The 17,175-nt window shown below is 39.4% G+C and overlaps 1 protein-coding gene across 4 annotated transcripts in view; it reads left to right on the forward strand.

Annotated features, from left to right (window-relative positions):
* inpp4b (inositol polyphosphate-4-phosphatase type II B) overlaps positions 1 to 17,175 on the forward strand; it is a 246,261-nt gene that overhangs the window by 158,601 nt on the left and 70,485 nt on the right. For all 4 annotated transcript variants that reach the window (XM_067440836.1, XM_067440838.1, XM_067440837.1 and 1 more), the window contains 2 exons: positions 3,241 to 3,345; positions 16,266 to 16,374. In XM_067440836.1, coding sequence (XP_067296937.1) covers positions 3,241 to 3,345; positions 16,266 to 16,374 — 214 coding nt within the window. The remainder of the gene's footprint in view (positions 1 to 3,240; positions 3,346 to 16,265; positions 16,375 to 17,175) is intronic.

The following is a 17,175-nucleotide window of genomic DNA, read 5'->3' on the forward strand; positions in this document are numbered from 1 at the left end:
TCATGTGCCATTATTTTAATTTATTTTAAGTTTTTATACAAAGTATTTGTAGCACTTATTACAAACTTTTCAGTATTTTTTGTTATGTAGATAAATACTGTATAATGATAATCAATCACCATTGATATATATGGTTATATATATATTGATATATATATGGGTACAATTATAACAGGGTTTTTTGGGGGGAAATTATACTTTATATACCAATATACTCATTTTCACTATAAACTACCTATTAACTATGACCTTTGCCTCAATAAACTCCCAATGTAACATAACATTATGTATGTATGTATGTATTTATTTACTTACTTATTTTTAAATTGTAAGTAGTGTATGCATAGTACTCATTTCAAATTAAAAAACACTTCAGTATTTTGTAATATAGATAAATACTGTAGTAATGAGAATCACAATTGATAATATGAATTATATACTTAATATGTACTTAATTATGGTTTAAGTTTTGCTTCAAATTAAATGAAATCCTATTTTCAAAACGGAGAAAGCTTAAAGGGACAGTTCATCCAAAAATGAAAATTAGCCCATGATTTACTTCTCCTCAAGCCATCCATGGTCTATATGACTTTCTTCTTTCAGATGAACACAATCAGAGTTATAATAAAAATATCCTGGCTAATTCAAGCTTTATAATGGCAGTGAATAGTTGTCTTGTTTATGAAGTCGATAAAAATGTGCATATGTCCATCATTTAACTGCTCCACACCGCTCCGGGGGTTAATAAAGGCCTTCTGAAGCGAAGTGCCGCGTTTGTGTAAGAAAAATATCCATATTTAAAACCTTATAGCACTCTTTTAGCGCAAGTTATTGCTTTCCACCGGATGTTTTATAAAGTTTTAAATATGGATATTTTTCTTACACAAATGCGGCACTTCGCTTCAGAAGGCCTTTATTAACCCCCCGGAGCCGTGTGGAGCAGTTATATGATGGATAGATGCACTTTTATGCACTTCATAAATGAGACAACCATTCTCTGCCGTAATAAAGCTCGGATTAGCCAGTGCAACGTCAACATTTTGGCGAAATTATATTTTTGTTTAGTAATTGTTTGTTTAAATTGTAAAGTAAAAATAAAGTATTTATTAGGGCCGGGACTTTAACGCGTTAATTAATTACGCAAAAAAAAAAAAAAAAATTTAACCACACTTATTTTTGCACCGCAGAACGTTTTTCAATGAATGAGTTTCGACAGACCGATTATACTGGAACACCAACTAGCGCTCACGAGTCACGACAACAACAAACCATGGGTGCGTCTCAATCAGCTCCCTAGTCCCTAGTCAGGGCACTGATCAGGACATAAGTCAATGGGCTGACTCCCTGATCAGTGCCCTGAAAACTGAACTAGGGAGCTAATTGAGACGCACCCCATGAGTGAACATGAACGAAGAAGCTGATGAGACTGCTTTGCTTGGCCCCGTGGATGGGAAATTTTGTTTAAAAAAACGAAAGGATGGAAGCGTCGTCAAGAGCATCGTTGTGTGCAAGCTATACAGCAAGGAATTTGCGTATCACCGCAGCACATCGAGCCTCAAATATCACAAATATGCTTTTGCTAAACTTAATGGCAAACATTGCACTGGTCTGCTGGACTGAAATAAATAAACAATATTTTGTTGATTAAGCTTATGTATTCAGTCATTATTCAATGGTATACTAAAAATACATGTGAAAAATGACTTCTCATTGTTCTCAGGTCAAATATTTAAAAGCAATTAAAATGCGATTAATTTCGATTAATTAATTACAAAGCCTCTAATTAATTAGATTATTTTTTTAATTGAGTCCCGGCCCTAATATTTATTCATAGTAGTTTTGTTGTATTTAATCAGTGGTAGGTGTAAAGCATTACTGTAAAAAAATGTCCCTTTAAAATGTAAAGTAAGGGATTATTCTTAATTTTTCTGTAAATTAATTAGTCACTCCTGATGTAATTGCTTTAAATACTTAGGCATTTTTATTTTATTTTGTATTTTTTGACATGGACATAAGGTACATTGGACTAATCTTATGCAGTGTTTTAGCGCACATGCTAATTTTCAACACTATAGGAAAAGTTTATATAACACAATAGAGGATTCACAATTCAAATCTAACGGCTAACGTTAAAATGTATATGTTTTTAATGTCACGCTCTCCCTTGAAATGCTTCGGTCAGTTCAAGAGTAATTTATGCAATTTTATATGATATTATTTAAATGAACTAAAAGACATGTCTACCCTTGTATTGGTCGAGGTTGATAAGAGATTTAGAAAGTAATTAGTAGTAATCTGATACTTTTTCGAGCGAGTAATTAGCACTATTGTGATGTAGAAAACATGAGAATATAATAATATAAAATTGGAGGGGAATAATACTTAAAAAGCAAAATGCAAAAATGTAATACATTTTTTGTAGCCATCTTTTGTCGTACAAACCCAGGATTTTGACACTATAATTTATTTATTTATCTATCACGAGCTTATTAATATTATTTCTGTCGACTCGCAGCACAGTTGCTGAGATGATTTGTTCAGTTTGGAAGTTCTTAGGAGTGCTGATAACGTTTCAAAGAGTCTTTGTTGGCTATATTTGCATATATTACACTGAAGGGATCAAAAAGCCTGCCGTGTGTCGATGGGCGATATTTGCCTCACCATAGGAGCTTACAGTATCCGTTTCTTAAGATTTTAATTGGGTTGTTTTTGTACAAAGCAGGTGGTGCCTAATTTCAGCAAAATCCGGTGCTTAGTGGATTTAAGAATAAATGAGCTGGTATTTGGGAGAGTGATATTTGCAAACAGCCTGGCCGGTGCGTCTGTGATCAGATCGGGATGTTTTTGAAGCAGCGGTCAGTACTACAGCACGAGTCACGCAAGGTCATCCGGGATTTCTTTTGTGTGTAATGAAAGACGCTCCCTTCACACGCTTAAATGAAAGGCCTTGCGTGAAGGCTCTTTGCTTTGCCTCTTAATTGATGTTTAATTGCCTTCTTTTTATTAATGTAATCAGACCAACAAGGCCGTCGCTTTGTACTCATTTTAATGCATCTCGTCCAGCACGTACAAACGCAGGAATACTAGTAAACGCATGTATTTGCATGAAGCTGTAATTCAACAGAAGCAGGTGGCACAGCCCTCTCTGTTTGCTTGTTCTCTTGTGCCTGTTTGTTTTGCTCTTGATCGATGGCTAAACCAGATTATATTTAAACGCTTGGCTTCTGTGATCTTTCCCAGGCCCGTCGTTCAAGCCCAGCTGCAGCAAAGGCCAGAAATATCTGGAGTTCATTCCCATCAACCTGCACACACAGAGAATGAGGGTGACGTGTCCAAGAAAAACAGGTGCGTCCCGGGCTTTCTTATTCCCTCTCTTCATGTTCTCGGGGTGTGTGTGTGTGTGTGTGTGTGTGTGTGTGTGTGTGTGTGACTGATGAAAATCATTCTGTGGTGAAGTAAATACGCCAGAAACAACACTCACTCGTCATTTATATCTAAATAAGTTAGCTCAGGCAAGCATTTAAAAAACAAAGTCAGTTCTATATTAGTACTCAATTCATTTGGTAAAGTTGATATTTAAGTAAAATCTGCTCATCTTTCTTATACTGGTGTTCCCTGCACTCTTACGCCCGTTTCACACCTACTCCGTCTGCAGTGCGTATTTTTTTCCGTACCCATGTTAACGGATGACAGCTTTCACACTGCACGCGGATGCGGTCCGTCGGTCCGTTCCAGGAGCGGTGCGTCTGCAGCAGTGCACGGATCGTTTTCGTACCGAGTCTATTTTTTGCTGCGCTGCACTGCTGCAGTAAAGTGATAGAACATTGTTTGCATTAAAATAAACATGTACTGACGCGAAAATCTAGTAATTTCACCACAGATGCATATAATTTAAAATATACTATTGTTTCAAAGTCAACTCATGGCTTTTTTCTCAAGTAAAGCAAGGAAACGACACCTTAAAATGTGCCCAAAGTTCTTTATGACCTGCAGGATTTCATTTAAAAGGGTTTAAAAACGAAAGAAAAGACGAGAGTCTGCTGTTTTTGAATAGCCTATTGTAAGTTTCTAATTTAAAATGTTTGAGATTTTAGGCTATATCCTATGTTTAAATGTTTGCCACTTGTGTGAGCTAATTCTAAAGTACTAGGCTATATAAATATGAATTAATGAAATGAATACAATGTTGTTTAAACCTGACTTCTATGAAAGAGTAAACAAAGAGAGTGGCAATTCTGACATGCCGTGTTCAGTAACAACTTTTGGATTTTAAATCATTAATAAATGCTGTTTGTGGTATGTAACATCGGATCAGTTGCGGACTGCAAACGCAGCATATGTGAAAGCACAACAGGGCGTGCGGATCAGGGATGGAAATTAGCACCCGCCACCAGCCAAATGCGGGTGATTTTGAGTTGTGGCGGGTAGACTCGCTTCACCTACCGGCCACCGTGGCGGGTAAATAAAAATAGCTCCTGTTTCACCTCTTTGTAAACTTTGTCCAATGCATGCGAGTGCGGCCGTATGTCCGAATATGACCAGTCGTTTTTTCCGCCAGAAGACGCGAATACGAACTCGCGCGCGCTGAAAGAAGATCCGTCACTGCGCATCATCCGAGAACGCGCACTCGTCTCACAGCGCGCAAATATTGAGTTCTCTTTCAAGTCTTGCGCTTAAATGGAGAAACTCACACAAAAAGTATGTCAACATGTCCATCTTGATTAGTATCCAAGCAGACATAGTCTGAATATGCCTCAAGTGAACGTTATACAGTCGAGAAAGAAGAGCATATCCCTGCACTAGTTCTTAAAGGGGCAGTAGCCTTTACTGCTGTCTGTTTAATGTCAAACAAAAGGACTTCACTCACTGCTCTTGAATAGCTTTTGTAAGTTTAATAAGGATTAATCTTTAATTTAAACAGTTAAAATATGCAGTTATTTTACATTTGATTACTTTATTGAATATGTACCTTTCTGCAGGCCATTAGGCCTGTACATTAGCTATTATTTAATGCACACATGAGTGAGGTCAAGTTAAACATTTTAGTTTGAATTGTATTTTATACTGTGGATTGTTGCAATGTGCTAAATAAATATTTGCATAATTTGTAATTGATTAATATTTATAACTTTAATATTAATGTATGCAATCACAATGCCTTGATTTTTAGTAAAGTTACACAGTCACAGCATTAGCCATAAATGCAATGGTACTAATAGTTGGCATCATTTCTTTTGGTGTTTCGGTTTCGGCCAAGAATTTTTATTTCTGTGCATCCCTACTGACAATGTTCTGCTCGGTGTGTCGTCAACACGCTTCAGAAGATGCCAAAACTAATAGTTTCATTGTTGGGACTAAAAACCTAAAACTGGAAGCCATAAAAGACCACGAATCATCCAAATGCCACATCCAGGTTAAAAAAAAAAGTGCACAGAGCACAGAGCCCTACTCATTTAATGAAATGTATATCAGTTCATGGTTTGTGTGTGTATAAGAGAGATAAAGAAAATGTCAGTATTTCATTGAGACTTGAGATTAAATAAACTGCTTAAGTATTGTAGAGCTTGTAGTATTAATTTTTCACATGCAGTTACACATTGTCGGTTAAAAACAAGAAAGTGGCTGGTAAAAACATGGAGTGGCTGGTAGATTTTGAAATCCACCAGCCACAGTGGACGGTGGACAAAAAAGTTAATTTCCATCCCTGGTGCGGATCCTGCACCGCATACGCAACGCAACACACACCGCACACACACTGCGTTAGAAGAAAAGGATCTATCGGCGCTACGTATTTGGAACCCCAAAAGGTTCTATATAGAACTTTTTAAGGAAAAAGGTTCTATATGGAACCTTTGAGGGGTTCATTCATCATTATCATTTGTTTTGTCCTTTCCGGATATTAAACATTTCACTGCATTATTCAGTGTATTTGTGAATTATCACAAAATTCAAGAGATGGGGTTAGAAAATGTAAATATTTATCTCATTTTATGTAGTTAATCAATATCACACGAAGAGGGACATTTCATTTTTTCTCCTCCAAAAATCAGCATGATTAAAAATGTCATATTAAGTTACTACAACTAATTAATTTAATTACAACTACAAAATGTTGTGGAATAATGTAATATATGAATGAATAATAGCCTAAAAAAAACAGTGACAAAACTGGTTCTTTCTTGTCATTATAGAACTGTCATATACGAACCTTTTTAGCATAAAAGGTTCTTTGGAGTTGAGTCAAGAACCCTATGGTTCTGTTTATTAGAACCCCAATGAACTCTACGAGTGTGGGGCATGCACTGAGGCATGAATAATTAATAAGGTTGCTTTTTTCAGTGTTTTCCAGCTGTACTGACACTGATTTATCATGGCTTTTGTTGTTCAGTTTAGTAACTTGTTGTTTTGTGAACATCTTGGGTTCATTGTCTACTCAAACTGACATTTATACTCAAAATCCATCCATTGAATGTTACCGTTATTGTGCATTATAAACCAAATATTGAGATCTTTGTGTTCAGGTGGATATTACATTACTTTTGTTATGTAGATGTGTGTTCTACAAAATATCTACTATATTATATGTTGGTAAAGCACACACTTTACACCTTTAAACAGTACAGCACACACTTTGAAAGCATGTCTTGGGTCAGTGTTATATTGTAAAATGTACTCAGCAAACTTTAAAAAGTTGAAGTTACTTGTTTTCTTTGTTAAGCTTATTTAACTTAGTTAGTTATTCCATGTGTGAAATGTTATTAAAAATGAAAAAAAAAAGAAATTATTCAAATTGCGTCAATTTAAAATATTATTTCAGCATTAGTAAATATTTAATATTAGAGTAAATATTTTATCAGCAATCACACTTCCTGCTGCATACTCAATACACTCTGTACAGCTTACATATGAGTATAAATATTAATATGATTCTTTTGTCACATGATCTCATTGCATTGCTTATTTATATTAGGGAGTCATCTATTAATTTTTATATTAATATTTACCAGTCAAAAGTTTGAATAATAAAGTTTTTTTAATGCTTTTTAAAGAAGTCTCATGCATTTATTAAAATTATTACAATTTAAAATAACTCTTTTCTATTTGATTATGTTTTAAATTCTAATTTATTCCTGTGATCAAAGCTGAATTTTAAATTATTGCTCAATTATTATCGGTCAATATTGGTACTCAATAAAATGTTAATTATCAATGCTAGAAACAGTATTTTCTGCTTCATATTGTTAATAGCTTCCACCTAAACATGAAGCAGCACAACTGTTTCTAACATTAATAATAATCAGATATGTTTCCTCATATCAGAATGATTTCAGAAGGATCATGATTCACTGAAGACTGGAGTAATGATGCTGAAAATACAGCTTTGAGCACAGCAATAAATTACATTTGGCAAGATATTCACATAGAAAACAATTATTTGAAATTGTAACAATATCTTACAATGTTGCTGTATTTTTGATCAAATAAATATATTTGGATATACCAAGGCTTAATTTATATAACTGTATTAATTATATATAATTATATACACACACACACACACACACACACACACACACACACACACACACACACACACACACACACCTGACAGGTGTTTCAACATTATGACCACTTAATTATTTATATATATATATATATATACATTGATTTCTCAGTGTTAAGTGGTCTCTTAATTTTTTCTAGCGATGTATATTTATTTATTTATTTATCGTGCAGTGTTGTATACAGCACAAATTGACAAATGCAGGCGCATTCAGTATACAGTACATACTATATACTGCACTGTGGTAGTAGTTTAAGGTAATATGGTAGTGTGCGAGTCTTTTTCTTCCTCTCTCTGTAGTTTGCTTCTTGCTGTTTGTTTTGTTCTGGGGAGCAGTGCATGGCGGTCCCAAAGATCAGTACATCACCCTATTAGCACGGTGCAGTTACCCCGCTCTCTGGTGCTCCGTTTCACACGCGTGTCCCAGTGGCAGGTGCGGTACAGTCAGCAGGGAGATGTCGACAGGTGCAGACGAGCACTGAGACCACTAAATGAGCGTATGACAGCTACACTTTCAGCACAGCAGGAGATTCATTCCTGATCGGACAAGATGCATGTCAAAATAAAAGCATTCACAGCAACGTGAATATGTTTTACAAAAAATGACAATTCATCAAGCTTGAAATATCAGTCATTGTTTTTTGTTTTTGGTAATATCAAATATTTAAAGGTCCCGTTCTTCGCGTGTTTTTGAAGCTTTGATTATGTTTACAGTGTGCAATATAACATGAGTTCATGTTTCGCGTGTAAAAACACAGTATTTTTCACACAATTGACTTATCTGTACAGCGCTGTTTCCTGTCCTAAAAACGGCCTGATGATTTCCTTGTTCTATGAAGTCCCTCCTTCAGAAACACGTAACGAGTTCTGATTGGGCCAGCGCTTCCCGTGTTGTGATTGGACAGCAGCTTAGCACACTTTGCCCGGAAAGGTCCCGCCTCTTACCATAACGGGGAGATGCAAGCGCTGAATGCGCTCTTCTCCACGTGGGAGAGCAAAAGGACAACGCCCCCTATTTTGCGTGTTCTTGTGGGCGGAGAGTTAGTCAACAAACGGTTCTAGTGACGGCATTCCTGCAGGAAGTGCAGCGCTGTAGTCCAAACCGGCCGTTCGCTGTAGGCTTTGAAAGGGAACTTCTGTTAAATAAAATATCTCGCTTGGCATTGAACTTTGAGCTTTATAATTTTACAGGTATTATTTATGCTCTAACAGCAACATTACACACTAACTAAAGTTTGAAAGATGGGATTGTGAAGAACGGGACCTTTAAAACACCTTTAACGAACGCTCATAAAATGTAATTTATTCCTAGCTTCATTACTCCAGTCTTGGCATGTGACAAAAATCTGTGTCACATGATCCTCTTTTAATATGAAAATAATATCATGTGTGGGTATGTGTGTGTGTATATATATATATATATACACCGATCATGACCACTTACAGGTGAAGTGAATAACTCTGATTCTCTCTTCATATATTAGGCAGCAAGTGAACATTTTGTCCTCAAAGTTGATGTGTTAGAAGCAGGAAAAATGGGCAAGCGTAAGGATTTGAGCGAGTTTGACGAGGGCCAGATTGTGATGGCTAGACGACTGGGTCAGAGCATCTCCTAAACTGCAGCTCTTGTGGGCTGTTCCCGGTCTGCAGTGGTCAGTGTCTATCAAAAGTGCTCCAAGAGGAACAGAGGAGAACCGGCCACAGGGTCATGGGCGGCCAAGGCTCATTGATGCATGTGGGGAGCGAAGGCTGGCCCGTGTGGTCCGATCAAACAGACGAGCTACTGGAGCTCAAACTGCTCAAGAAGTTAATGCTGGTTCTGATAGAAAGGTGTCAGAATACACAGAGCATCTCAGTTTGTTGCGTATGGGGCGGCATAACCACAGACAAGTCAGGGTGCCCATGCTGACCCGTCCACTGTCGAAAGCACCAACAGTGGCACGTGAGCATCAGAACTGGACCATGAATCACGTGGATGTTCGGTGTGTGTGTGTGGCTTACCTGAGGAACTCATGGCCCCAGGATGCACTATGGGAAGAAGGCGAGCCGGCGGAGGCAGTGTGATGCTTTGGGCAATGTTCTGCTGGGAAACCTTGGGTCCTCCATCCATGTGGATGTTACTTTGACCCACTCCACCTACCTAAGCATTGCTGAGATCATGTTCAGCCTTTCATGGAAACGGTATTGTGGTGGCTGTGGCTCTTCCAGCAGGATAATGCTCCTGACACAAAGCGAAAATGCTTCAGGAATGGTTTGAGGAGCACAACATGAGTTTGAGGTGTTGACTTGCCCTCCAAAGTCCCCAGATCTCAATCCAATCGAGCATCTGTGGGATGAGCTGAACAAACAAGTCTGATCCATGGAGGCCCCACCTCACAACTTACAGGACTTAAAGGATCTGCTGCTAACATCTTGGTGCCAGATACCACAGCACTCCTTCAGGGGTCTAGTAGAGTCCATGCCTCGACGGATCAGGGCTGTTTTGGCAGAAAAGGGGACCAACACAATTTTAGGAAGGTGTTCATAATGTTATGACTAATCAGTTATGTACAGAAGAATGTCTTTTGAGCCATGGGTGTGATACTGAACAGCTGAATGACAGAATGAAAGTTTAAAAGCCAGACATCATCTCCTGATTCAGCTGCATTCGTGATGTTAATGGTGCTGCATCTTTAAGAGTGCTGCGCAAATACAATTTCCTGGGAGGCAGTTTTGTTTATTGCCTCAAACTGAAGTCCTGAGGTGACAGTAGTGGACAGCACTTTACAGACTGGCCTTCAGCACTAGCTCGTTACCAGCAAAATGCCGTGGATATTTTTCTTTTTTTCCTAGTGGTGACAAGCCACTTAGCTGCTCTTAAGTGCCATAACATGTCAAATATTTAAAGCTCTTTTGAAATGTTGGTTTTTAGAAATATGGAAGTGTTTTTAATCTCTCTAAAGCCATTCACACATTCAATTGTCAAGTCCCACATTGCATTTATCATTGCGTGTGTGTGTGTGTGTGTGTGTGTGTGTGTGTGTGTGTGTGTGTGTGTGTGTGTGTGTGTGTGTGTGTGCGCGTGCGTGTGTGTGTGTGAGTGATGGGTAGGTTTAGAGGTAGGGGCTGTGTGTGTGTGTGTGTGTGTGTGTGTGTGTGTGTGTGTGTGTGTGTGTGTGTGTGTGTGTGTGTGTGTGTGTGTGTGTGTGTGTGTGTGTGTGTGTGTGTGTGTGTGAGTGTGTGTGATGGGTAGGTTTAGGGGTAGGGGCTGTGTGTGTTTGTGTGTGTAGGTTTAGGGGCAGGGGCAGTTTAAGGAAATAGAAAATACGGTTTGTACAGTATAAAAACCATTACGTCTGTAATGTCCCAACATTTCACAAAAACAAACGTGTGTGTGTGTGTGTGTGTGTGTGTGTGTGTGTGTGTGTGTGTGTGTGTGTGTGTGTGTGTGTTTGTGTGTGTGTGTGTGTGTGGTTGGGCATGTTTTTGTGACATATGAGGACAGAAATGTGTATAATGACATGGGTATGACATAGATATTAGATATTACAAGGAGAGGGTGAAATATAGGGGGGTGGGGGCTGTGTGTGTGTGTGTGTGTGTGTGTGTGTGTGTGTGTGTGTGTGTGTGTGTGTGTGTGTGTGTGTGTGTGTGTGTGTGTGTGTGTGTGTGTGTGTGTGTGTGTGTGTAGGTTTAGGGGCAGGGACAGTTTAAGGGGATAGAAAATACAGTATGTACAGTATAAAAACCAATCCCAACATTTCACAAAAACAAACGTGTGTGTGTGTGTGTGTGTGTGTGTGTGTGTGTGCCGATTTTACTTTGAAATGCAATGCATTAGAGAAGAATGAGGTGCAAAAACCATTTAACATTGACTAGAGCTTTCAATCAAATTATTATACCCCAGTCTAATATTGAATTGACATTATGATAAATGACTTTAAATGTCAATATATTGTTTTATTTACATATTATAAATGAAATCTCTTTTACTCACCCTCACGTTCAGTGTTTGCCATAAAGCTTTGCAAAGCAAGTTAAGTAGTCAGATTAATTTTTTGAAATAACTAGTGAAGTATTTTCAACGCGTTAAATTAAGGTGTTGAATTGACAGCCCTACTTTAAAGAGTTCTTGTCCACAATTCATCTCCAGCTCTGAGAGACACAGGTGCCTGAGCCCCTCGGATCAGAGCCTCCATTTATAGAGACTGCAAGAACCTGCACAAATCGCCTCCAAATTGGGCCATGCGTGACGGATGATCCTGACCCGAATATATGCCACTGTATTCATCGTGTGGGTGCACTGTTGTGAAACAGCCAATTAGATGCTCCTGAATAGGCCGGAGCGCGAGGGTGAGATGCGAGTCGTCGCGCGGGAACCTCGCCGCCATTAGTGAAGGAACGAAGGCCTTAGCTGCGACACAATCCCGGTGTTTGGGGGTCAGCGCGTTTGATGGGGCCTGAATTATTATTTGCCATTTAATGTTTTGCTCTCACTTCCTGTGGAGCCGGTTGGCTGACCCTGCATATATCTAGCAGAGTTACTGCAGATGCAGGGTACGACCTCCACAGTGACCGCGCAAGAGATTTCACATTCATTTTCTCCATCGCCGCGCCTCTGGAATCGAGGTGAAATCATGGAAATGGGCGTAACAATGGGTGTAAAAAAATAAAACCACTGCAAAATTCATTGTGTGAATCGTGATGCCGCTGCTTTCTTTCAGTGTATATTGTGTGATTAATATCAGGAGGTTGTAATGTTTCTTAAATCAGCACTAGGTAACTTTTCAACCTTCATAATATATTTTCAAGACTCTTGTGATGATACATCGACTTACAATAGGTTGAATGACACGTCTGCCATAGCTTGATGGGGTCTGTATCGTTTTTAATCGTACTTTTAAACTTCGGGTTTCGGGTAGTAACCCGAGAACAAAAAGAACTACAAAATTCGACTGCTTTACGGCATATACGTCACTTCCACCACCACCCGCACTTCCTTAAATTCGGACGTGCGAGCCCAACTTTGTTAGTCGGATAATATAGTCCGAAGCAGCAGAGACAAATAAGAAATAAAAGGTTTTGTTGGAGGAAAGCAATAAGAGGAAACGAAAAAGTGATGGGATTAAAGTCAGGACGAGGATCAACACTGGACCAGCGTTTGCTCGTCGGCGTGAGCTGAAGGAGGCGTGCCTGACCAATGCTGTCCTGCTTGTTACGGTGATTACCTACCACTCAAACATTGAACTGAAGTATCATATCGATTCTGTAAAACGGAAACCAATAGACTACTATAATGACGCTGGCTTGTAAACGTGAGCATCGTGATTATTTGGCGTTTGAAAGGAAAAAATAAACATGAAATGATATTCATATGACATGCTGAAACATGCCACTGACTGTACCTGGGATGAAGACATTTCACACGCGCCGCCAGAAGAACACCTGCTTGTGAACTCCTCCTGCAGTGTTCAGGGGAACTGTTAGTGCTGCACCGACCCGCGGCGCCACTTTTATGAAGTTATTTGGCCCGCCCCGCACCACTGTATATATTTTTACAACCCGCCACGCACCCGCGACCATTAAATAGACATAAGGGGTCCGCGGGTTATGAGGCGATGGCATCCCCTGTTGTAGGATGACAGCTTACGAAAGTAGTTGAGGACATAATTTTTTCCCAACTGTAGGGGTGTATGCACACTATACTGTCCATAACTAGTAAGGGAATAAAAACATCATCAGAGTAGTCCATATGAGACATCAGTGAATGAATTAATGAATGAATGAATGAGGCATTTATATAGCGCTTTCATATGTACTACTGTACACCCAAAGCGCTTTACACTCATGTCAGCGGTCTCTCCTCAACCACCACCAGTGGGCAGGTCCACTTGGATGATGCGACGGCAGCCACAGTACAACGGCGCCAGTGCGCTCACCACACACCAGCGATAGTTGGAGAGGAGAGAGGGTGATAGAGCCAATTCAGTGGATGGGGATTATTAGGAGGCCATGAATGGCGTTGGGATTTTTAATGACCACAGAGACCTCCGTTTAACGTCTCATCCGAAGGACGGTGCTCATTGAAAGTATAGTGTCCCCATCACTATACTGGGGCGTTAGGACCCAAACAGACCACAGGGTGAGCGCCCCCTGCTGGACTCACTAACACCTCTTCTACCTGGTTTTCCCAGTTGGTCTCCCATCCAGATACTGACCAGGCTCAGCCCTGCTTAGCTTCTTGGGCTACAGGATGACATCAGTGGGTTAATCAGAATCTCTTGAAGCATCAAAAATACATTTTGGTCCAAAAATAACAAAAACTACGACTTTATTCAGCATTGTCTTCTCTTCTGGGTTTGTGTTCAATCCTCAAATAAAGATTCAAACGGTTATGAATCAGCGTATTGATTCATGATACGGATCGCGTGTCAAACTGCTGAAATCACGTGACACTGGCGATCCGAATCATGAATCAATTCGCTGATTCATGACCGTTTGAATCTTTATTTGAGGATTGAACACAAACCCAGAAGAGAAGACAATGCTGAATAAAGTCATAGTTTTTGTTATTTTTGGACCAAAATGTATTTTCGATGCTTCAAGAGATTCTGATTAACCCACTGATGTCTCATATGGACTACTCTGATGATGTTTTTATTCCTTTTCTGGACATGGACAGTATAGTGTGCATACACTTGCATACGCTCTCAGACTAAATATAAAATATCTTAAACTGTGTGTGAAGACCGGAGGTCTTATGGGTGTCGAACAACATTAAGGTAAGTAATAATTGAAAGAATTTTCATTTTTGGGTGAACTAACCCTTTAATATTCTCCACCACAGCTTGTTAATGCTCTAAGCAACCGACCTGTACGCTCTAATAAAGGTTCTTTATTGGCATTGAAGAATCTTTGACTTTTCAATGGAATCTTTCCCTTCTACAAAAGCTTTTTTATCAATTATTGAAGTGTTCTTTGGGGAAGAAAAATGGCTGTACTATAAAATCACTTTAAAAATCTCCTTTTGGAAGTGTTATTTTTAGGACACAGCAGCCCTGTAAAGAGTTTGAAGCCTTAAACTAAGGCAGTCTGATCTGAGGTGAATCATTGGAATGAATCTCTTCAAGTCTGTGTGTTCATTTGTTCAATGAATTGTATTGTCAGAACAGTTGCAACAAACACAAGTGTTTTACAATGTTTTACAGCCACGCTTAAAATATCCAAGGAATATATTATTGGCACAGTTACACAGTTATTGGTTCATGGGGCGACCCATTTGTTCCTCGTGGCGTACCGCTCTGAATGTTTAGTGGAGTAATGACGCCTGAGATTGTGTTTCTGGAGTTCTGCGCTTTCCTCATGAAGACGCTGAGTTAGTTTTGATCTAATGTTCAGACGATATTTAAATTAAAATACAAAGAAATCCAATCATGTGGTATAAATTCATTAAAGTGGTTAAAGTGTCTGCAATGTGCGTGTGCGTGTGTGTGTGTGTGTGTGTGTCTGTGTGTGTGTGTGTGTGTGTGTGTGTGTGAGAGAGAGAGAGAGAGAGAGAGAGAGAGAGAGAGAAGGAGTGTGTGTGTGTGTGTGTGTGTGTCTGTGTGTGTGCCTTTGTGTGTGTGTGTGTGTGTGTGAGAGAGAGAGAGAGAGAGAGAGAGAGAGTGTGTGTGTGTGTGTGTGCCTTTGTGTGTGTGTGTGAGAGAGAGAGAGAGAGAGAGAGAGAGAGAGAGAGAGAGAGAGAGTGTGTGTGCGTGTGTGTCTGTGTGTGTGCGGGGCTGAGTGTGTGTGTGTGGGGAGGTGAGAGAGAGAGTGTGAGTGTGTGTGAGAGAGATAGAGAGAGAGCGTGTGTGTGTGTGTGTGTGTGTGAGAGAGAGAGAGAGAGAGACAGTGTGTGTATCTGTGTATGTGCGTTCGTCCACATGCGTGTGTGTGTTTGTTTGTGCGAGAGAGAAAGAGAGAGAAGGAGGGAGAGTGTGCGTGTGTGCGCATGAGCGAGAGAGAGAGACTGTGTGTGTGTCTGCGAGCGAGAGAGAGAATGTGTGTGTGTGTGGTCCAGATAAACCCTGTATTACATGGCAATATCCAAACTCCTTGACCTTGTGAGGACATTTTTAGTCCCCATGAAGAAAACAGCTCATAAATCATAATAAGTGATGTTTTTTTTTTTAATAAAATGCAGATTTTTTTATTGGAAATCTGCAATAAAAATGCAGATTTCCGTGATGGGTAGGTTTAGGATTAGGGGATAAAATATACAGTTTGTACAATAAATAATCAGTATGTCTTTGGGAAGTGTCAATAAACATGATAATATAAGTATTTTTCTTAAAATTGTTTACAAATCATATTTAAACTAATCAGTTATGTATGTGATGTAGTACTATAAATTTGGCTATAAAATGCAAGTGTTCAGATGAAATTGAAGCATATAATATGACCTTTGGTGATATTCAGTAGTGTTAATTCTGGAGCCCTGTTGTTACGCAGGCGGTTCTCATACTTGAAACTCATCACACACTCGAATATGGCATGTCGTCCCGCACTGCTCCCTGTTTAATAGATGTGTCACAGTTCTTCAGCTGGAACAGGCTGTTTGGATGCATTCACAAAACAACATGAAGCGCATAAAACGAGACGAAATACAGAGGTGAATGGTGCGGCGTGGGCTTGTGTGTGATTTGCGAGGCCTGTTGAAGGATGTTTGCTGTTTCCTCCACAGATTCCTTCTACGATGTGGTCACAGTAGGCGCTCCGGCAGCCCATTCGCAAGGCTTCAAGAGCGGAGGCTTGCAGAAACTGCTCAACAAATACGAATCCGAGAAGAAGAGGTCAGTCTCCACACGTATGCACACACCATGTTCACATGGTGATGAAGAACAGCTGTATTAAAGGCACACGCTGACTTTTTGGGACTTAAAGAGTTAGTTCACCCAAAAATGAAATTGATGTCATTAATGACTCCCCCTTATGTCGTTCCTCACCCATCAGACCTCCGTTCATCTTCACACACAGTTTAAGATATTTTAGATTTAGTCTGAGAGCGTATGCAAGTGTATGCACACTATACTGTCCATGTCCAGAAAGGGAATAAAAACATCATCAGAGTAGTCCATATGAGACATCAGTGGGTTAATCAGAGTCTCTTGAAGCATCGAAAATACATTTTGGTCCAAAAATAACTAAAACTACAACTTTATTCAGCATTGCCTTCTCTTCTGGGTTTGTTTTCAATCCGCAAATAAAGATTAGCCGTTTATCTTCAGTCTTTGTGCTAAGCTAGGCTAGCAGTGTGTGTGTCAGACAGAGTTATGGCACGCACAGAGATGAGAATGTGTGTGTGGACTTACCTAACTCTGGGGGATACGGGGAATAAGCTAAAGTCCCAAAAAGTTGGTGTGTTCCTTTAAACCACGAAAGCATCCTCCTGTAGAGATGTAAACTGGGAAAGTTGGCATAATGAATACAAAACGTGGGTAACTCTTTATTTTAAGGTTCAGTTATTAACTATTAACTATGCATGCATATTACTAGGATATTTTCTGTTTATTAAAAACTTATAAAGCATTTATTAATGCCCTATTCTACATGACCATATTCTGCATCTCTTAATCCTACTCAATACCTAAACT

This window comes from Pseudorasbora parva, chromosome 4 (genome assembly GCF_024679245.1).
Source record: "Pseudorasbora parva isolate DD20220531a chromosome 4, ASM2467924v1, whole genome shotgun sequence".
NCBI lineage: Eukaryota > Metazoa > Chordata > Actinopteri > Cypriniformes > Gobionidae > Pseudorasbora > Pseudorasbora parva.